Genomic DNA, 7,788 nt, shown 5'->3' on the forward strand with positions numbered 1-7,788 from the left:
CCTAAGGATTGAGTATTATATATTTCTTGCATTGAGGTTGAGTTTGTGCATCCCATATGATGGAGAGATGAAAGATCGACAATTAATGGTAGGTATATAAGAGGATGTTGATATGCCTTTATTTTAACTCACGAGGTTGGGTTATCTTGGCTAATTCTATAAACTCATATCACTGGTTCATGTTGGCTAACCCTCTAAACTCATGGGGTTTGTTCATTTTGACGAACACTCTATTTGCAAAAAAAGTTGTCTATATATAAAAAATCAATATATATCAATACAAAATAAAGCTATAAAATAATAAGGTGACATCATTAAAATCAAATATTTTAGAATTCTTGCATTGTGGTTGGATTTTGGGTATCGACATTGAATCATTTATTAGAAATTGATACATCAATGAGGAAAATGAGTATATAAGAGAAATATGAGTTTCCTTTAAAAATTAAAAGGTTCATTTGGCTATATAAGCCATGTTTAACTTTAAATGTTTGGAGCAATTGTCTAAATTCACGAGCAATTGTCTAAATTCACAAGCAATTGTCTAAACTCACGTGGTTGGATCATTTTGACTGAACTTCTAAACATATGCGATTGACTAATTTTGACCAACCCTTTTTTATGAAAAAATTAATCTATACTAAATATTTATTGAAGAGATAATTTTAATATGTTTTTGAAAGTAAGAAGCGGAACCGTTGATGCGACACCCTAATAATTGAATATTTTTCAATCTTGAATTATGATTGAGTTTTATATATCTCACACTGATTGAGAGTTGAAAGATTGAAAAAGAATGTTAGATATGTAAAATAAGGTTGAGATGCCTTTGTGACAAATTATAAGGTTGGTTCCTCTTGGTTGATTCTCTTAATATCTGTGGTTAGAGCATTTTGGCCGACCCTCCGAACATATGAGGTTTGTTCATTTTGGTCAACTCTCTTTTTGCAAGAAGGTTTAATCAATATTAAAAATTAATTATATATATATAATCTTTATTCTCTCTATATTTAAAAGTAAGAACCATAACCATCAATGTGACACCTTAAGATTGAGTATTCTTTAATCATGAACTGTGATTGAGTTTTGTCTATCCCATATTGAAGGTAGATAAAAAAATTGACACTAAATGATAGATATAAAAAGGAAGATTGAGATGTTCTGTGGCAATTAATATGGCTGACTCCCTTGAATGATTCTCTAAACTTATAGTGCTTAACTTATTTGGCTGACCCTCCTAACATAAGATTTTTTGCTAATCCTCTTTTTACAAAAAAAAAATCTATATTAAAAGTTAAATTAATATATAATGTTATAAGATATTGATGTGACAAATTAGAATTTAATATTTTCAAATCATGAATTGTAGTTGAATTTGACTTGAATCTTAATCCATATTAATGAGAAAAGAAATTACTGAAAAACAGTGTTAACTATATGAAACGAGAAGGGATACCTTGAAATATTGGAAGGATTACAAATGCACGATGAAAATTTAATATTTTCAATTTTAAAGTACAAGAATATTGATGTGGTTCATAAATTTTTGTATATTATTTAACATGTGTTATGATTAAGTGCCAAACACATGATTTCATGGCCCACTTCTTCCCATTGGAGAGATAAAAGAAAGAGTATCCATTAATTACTTCCCGAGAGAGAGAAAAGAAAGATCCAAATCTCAACAATCAAACCGAACTTTTCAAATTTCTTCCAAGCTAACATCAACAAAACATCCTCCTATCCAAAAAGCAATTCAAGCACGAATTGCAACGACCAATTATATTACTTCCCAAGCGAGATAAAAGAAAGTATCCATTAATTACTCGTTTCTTTTGTAGAAATCAATTGGTTGCATTATATTGAAGTATGTATCACTCATAATATTTTCTTGACTTTCTAACAAACTTTCAAGTTTCCATGTAGAATATCAGTTCTTTTTTTTTTAATTGGTATTCAAGTAAATGATTTATCAATTCTATACACGTGATATAGAACGCAAGCCTCACTCAATGCGATGTTTTTTTTCCTAAGCCCATGTGAAATGCTATGGACTAATGATAATTTGACATGTTGATCAATCCATAACAGTGGTTTTTACAGAATCACGAGGACATACGTTGTCCCTCGACACCTCGAGAAAGAAAAAAACATAATTCATAACAAGCAAAACATAATTCCATATCAAGCGATGAAAGTCATGAAATTTCTAGTTACAAGTCTAACAAAATTAAGAAAAATATATATTCTAAGAAGTTCAAACCTTAAGGTAAGACCATGGCCTAAAATCAAGCCATATATACCGAAAGGCCTTTGGCAAGCGGTATCCGGTAACCTAACATTTCTTAAGATCAAGGGTTCCAACCTAACCAAAAGTGAAGCGTGTGTGAGTTTCATTTGTTGTGTATTTGGAGCCAAATTTATCAGACTTCAGCGGCAGTGAGCAGTTGTAATCGAGTCACGGTCACAATCTCTGCAGGGTTGATAACAACTGTTGAAGTGGCCTATATAATTTTTTGTATAACTGATGAGCCCAGACCCACTGCATCAAAATTTAGAACTATAATTTTTGTTTTGATTTTTTTTTTAATTTGTATAATTGAGGGTGATCTGTTTTCGAACATCAAAACAGGTCAGGTCTAAATATATAACAGAATTTTCAATGAATAATGCACAAATTGTTAAACTGTTATTGGCATATATTTTGGTCTAAGCATTTAATATCTTTTCTTTGCCATGTCATCAACACTTCCATATTTGCTGTTCATCGTCTCATATATTTGGCAATTTACAAATATCAAAGGCAGGTTCTTGATATATGCATGTATTAGAAGATGAGTGAATTAAAGAGCTGGTTCTCTGACCAAAAATGGTGATAGGGTCCAGCTCATTTAAACAATGCAATCATAGGAAGCCAACCAGATAATTTTTTAAAATAAAAACAATATTCGTTAAAAACACCAATCAAAAGTATGAAAAATGTAATTCACTCTTAAAAAAGTTGTAATCGTTGCTTATGTTATTGGTCACATAGGAAACAGATGGTTGACTCCTTGAATTCTGGTTTGTAGATGTGTCGGTGATCAACATGCAGCAATGTTGGTCAATCTTGTAGGAAAGGAGAGGACAAAAGTACTTATGTCAGGTGCTTTTATAATTCTTAAATACAGGAGAAGAAGCGATTCAATCAAAACATGGTTTGTTGACCACTTATGCTTTCAAGTTTGGAAAAGATGCTCCTATGAACTATGCTCTTAAAGGCTCAATTCATTGCTGGAGCTGCTGTCAGGTGGCTCAAAGACAGTCGAGATCATAAGTTCAGCTTCTGAAATTGAGGATTTGGCTTCACAGGTTGACTCAACAAGTGGTGTTCCGTGTTTACTTTGCTTCAGCTTTCAATGGACTATTTGCACCATGCTGTTTTTATTGGGATTACAAGGTTTACAAACATGTCTCATAGTCAGGGGCGAGGTTGCAGACCATACCCCAGGTATCATTGACAGCGAAACTATCCAAGAATCTGATGATYATTCCATCCCAATCATCTGACCTAGGCCTTCTGTTGAGCATACTCTTCATTCGGTTTCTTCCATGCATAATAAGGGTCATTCCATATTTGAAGGTCTATTCGTCCAGTTCATCATACAGTCTTGGTGCAGAGATGGTTACCCGATGCCATAGAATTGTAGTATGTGTGTGGAGATGTGGGGCCAAAGCCAAGACCTGATGTGGAGCATGTTTCTCGAAGTTGATCAGCAGTCCGATGCAATTAGAAGAAACATTCCACAGGTGTTTGTTCTTGAGGCGGTATGTGTTATCCATCGAACCCACAGTGTATGTGTTTTTGTGGCTATTGATGTTCAAGACATGAGATAGTAATCATAAGCAACAAAAATACTTGCATTTTTGCTACCATAATACAAAATTTTTATGCATAAATAGATCCAGAAATATTTACAAACTTCTTATACATTATCTTACATATCTCAACAAAATCATAGAAATATATGAACGCTGGTTTGCGTTTATTCTATCATACAATCTTACAGAGGTACTATTAACGAAAGAGTATATTGAGCTTCCTTACTGAATCATAAAGGAAGTAATAGCATGTATACATACATTCTTCAACCAAGTCCAACCATCTTCTACGCCAATAAGGATTGATGTAAAGAACCCCAACAAATCCCAACAAGACCACAACCCATGTTGCACCAGAACTTCCATAGAAGGATGTCATATCGATATCATACCATTTATCATTGCCTTCCTTAGTTGATGGATCGTTCACCTGTGATGTAGTTGTGCATGTCTTCTTGAGTGGTGGTCCACAAAGAAGTGGATTCCCTTTGTAGCTCGCCTCAGTAAAGGTACTAAATTGGGACTTCATTTCTGGGAGTCTACCCGATAGATTGTTGTAAGAAACATTAAAAACAGCTAGAGAAGTCAGTTGAGTCAGTTGTGATGGAACTTCGCCACTCAAACCATTTGAAGAAAGGTCCAAGCTCTCTATATTCTCAAGATTTGAGAACTGCATTGGAATGGTTCCAGTCAACTGATTATGAGACAGGTTCAAAGAGTGAATCTCAGTCAACAACCCTAGTTCTTTCGGGATTTCACCTGTTAGTTTGTTATCAGATAGATCCAATCCCACCATGTAATCAAGGATGCTACCTTTGTAAGAAAGGAAAAGAGCTTTTGTTGTAAACTGAACTTCGTCTTGTTTTTCAAGCATTATCGAACCATAATCGCCAACATAAATGTTTTTATAAAGAACCCACTGATAGGCATAAGATGGTGACATACCGTATGAACTTTGCATTTTTAGTTCGAAAGCAGGGTAGACAGAGGTCATAATCTTTTGTAGGCAGCTCGGTATTGAACCAGAAAAAGAGTTACTCGATAAATCTATCAAACTCACATTACTTAACTGGCACAATGGTTTCGGAATAGAACCACTAAAATTATTTTTTCTCAAAATAAGAATCCTTAAATAGGATAGATTACCAAGAAATTCAGGTATCCTTCCTGACAAGGAGTTGTAACCTATATCCAAAGTTAAAACACTAGTCAAATTTTGAAAGGCATTGGGTATAGGTCCAATGAATCTGTTGGAACCCAAATGAAGATGTGTCATCGCTTGGAAATCTAAGCAAGATGGGATCGGGCCTGAGAAAGAATTATGTGAGATATCGAGAAACGAGAATGAAGTTGTTCCGCAAGGAAATGGGCCTTCAAACCCATTATTGCTCACTATAAGTTCAGAGTTGTAGCTCATCATGTCACTAATCCAACGAGGGATCGTACCTATGAAATGATTACTGCTAATATCCAAACTTTCCATACAAAGATTCTGGAAGGTCCAATTTCCAATTTTCCCTGTGAAATGATTGTTATCGAAGCCAAGCCTCTCAATTCGACCCAAGCTTAAGTTTCTTGAAAGTACCTCACCCTGTAATCTGTTCTTTGATAGTTTCAATATCCTTAAAAAAGTGATATTTGAAAACAATGCCTTCGGTACTTCTCCGGAGAACTTATTGTCTGATAAATCCAATCCCCATATTTGTCTCATATCACCRATCGAAGATGAGATAACGCCATCTAAGGAATTGCTTGACAAATTTAAATATTCTATATTGGGAAGGAACTTTTGTATGTCAGCCGGAATAGTACCATTTATGTGATTTTCAGACACATCTAACCACCTCGTGTTAACATTCCTATACCGTGGCATACACATAATACCAGTAAGAGAGTTATTCCTTAGATTGAGAACTTCTAGCATTGTATTATTTTCAATTAACCGATTTGGAAAATTTCCCACCAAGGAGTTGTGAGATAGGTCTATGACGTGCAACATGCGTTGGTGAAGTAGAAACCTGGGAACGACACTTCCTTTAGGCCTTTTTATATTGCAACTAGATAGCACAAGAACCTTCAATTGGAACATTGGAATCCAACCTATAGGCTCTTCCGTTTCAACCTCGAATTTGTTATTGTTGGACACGAATCTAAMTACCTCAAGCTTTGTATGATTGGAGAACAAGCTTAATGAGAATGAACCTTCAAATCTRTTATTACTAAAATCAACATACTCAAGAGATGTGAGATTGGCAATCAGTGATGGCAGAAGTGTTCCCCTGAATTGATTTGAAGAAATATCCAGCAGCTTAAGAGAAGATAGCCTATTGAAACATTGAGGCAGGTTTCCATCAAACATGTTCCCACTAAGATCCAACTCATGGAGGTTCTTCAACTCACATAAACCTGCCAAAAGAGAAAGAATCATGGTTCATCCTTTATTGACTTGCGCTTGCATAGTCATACGGCTTCAAAAAGATTAAGCATCTGACAAATGTAAAGTTATTAAAGGTGCATACAAATGTAGCTATAATATATCAAGTCCAAATTTATATATTGGTTTTAAACAATCCTAATAGTTAATTGTGCATGCTCTAGGTAACTTACCCTGGTCAGGTAACGAACCGTTGAGATTGTTGTAAGCAAACGAGACAGCTCGAAGGGAAGATAATGCTTGTATTGTTGATGGGATGCTCCCGAAAAAATTGTTCCCTCCCAAATCTAAGACTACAAGATGGCTGAAAGATGCCAAAGCTGGATGACAACAAGAGAGGATTACACGTCTATATATATATAAAAGGGGCTTTCTTTAATTTTATGGACTTGCTAATTTGTGATATTCAATTTAACTCACAAAAAATTAGTTGAAAAATAAAATTTAACAATAAATTAAAAATTCTCTCCCTCTCTCTCTTATTTTCTCTATCCTCGTTCCATAATGTATATGTACATATTCATAATTGATATAAACTCAAGGTGAACACTTTCTTAGAAATACTATTATAGTTTATCAACATATCATGAATACGCTCTAAATCTACAAGATGAACATATTGTGAACACAAACCAAATCAATAAAAATAAATCTTAACATACCACTTGTGATTACAATGTGAACCTTATGAACAGCCTAGTAAAAAAATATTAAGGTTGTTTACATTGTGTACACTGTGTGTATGTTAACACGGAGATGAAAGATAGAAGAGTGAATTCAAAAAAAATGCAATTAATTTGTATTTAATAAATAATGATAATTATCTTCTTAGTAATCTCTATGATTAATAATTTTAATTATTTTAWATTATTGACTTAGGATGAATCTCATGCATCTCATATATTTTGAAGTTGGGAAAAATCCAAAAAAACTCAATAAATTTTCTCTTTTTGGATGATTTAGTCCTTAAACTATTTTTTTAAATGAAAAAAATCATTAAACTTTCTYATTTTGAATAATTAAGTCTGTGGACTATTTTTTTTAAATAAATAAATCATCGAAATTTACTAATCGGTTAATGTAACTTTTTTTGGGTTAACAAAGATGTAGGTAAACGATTTTTAAAGTGATATGATTTGTTTTTAAAAAATGTTCAGGGACTTAATCAATCAAAATAAGAGAGTTTAATGATTTGTTCATTCAAAAAAAAGAAACTTTAATAGTTTTTTTAATCAAAAAAAAAGTTTAAAGATTTACTCATCCAAATGGGATATTTCGTTAGATTTTTTAAAACATTTCTCTTTGAAGTTGTGTTGATAAGTTGTTGGAGATTAATATTTGATATATCTCTGAAAAGCAATAAGAATGTGACGAGGGAATTAAGGTAAAAAGCTTACCTTCCATTGGCAGCGTTCCATTGAAATTATTACCCAACAAGAGAAGGGTTTTCAATTTATGAGACATTCCTGAAATAGAGAAAGAGAGACGTAAGC

General features: G+C 33.4%; 1 protein-coding gene across 1 annotated transcript; it reads right to left on the reverse strand.

The window, feature by feature from the left end:
• Positions 1-3,941: 3,941 nt before the first annotated feature.
• LOC112504841 (receptor-like protein 13) lies at positions 3,942-7,751 on the reverse strand. The gene is made up of 3 exons (XM_025108801.1): positions 7,693-7,751; positions 6,469-6,615; positions 3,942-6,267 (listed from the first exon to the last, which is right to left on the reverse strand). The coding sequence occupies exons 1-3, from the start codon at positions 7,697-7,699 to the stop codon at positions 4,058-4,060; spliced, it is 2,364 nt and encodes a 787-aa protein (XP_024964569.1). The 5' UTR covers positions 7,700-7,751; the 3' UTR covers positions 3,942-4,057.
• Between the last annotated feature and the right edge of the window lie 37 nt (positions 7,752-7,788).

The sequence above is a fragment of the Cynara cardunculus genome, unplaced genomic scaffold, assembly GCF_001531365.2.
Source record: "Cynara cardunculus var. scolymus isolate 2C unplaced genomic scaffold, CcrdV1 Un_Scaffold_7107, whole genome shotgun sequence".
Taxonomy (NCBI): Eukaryota; Viridiplantae; Streptophyta; class Magnoliopsida; order Asterales; family Asteraceae; genus Cynara; species Cynara cardunculus.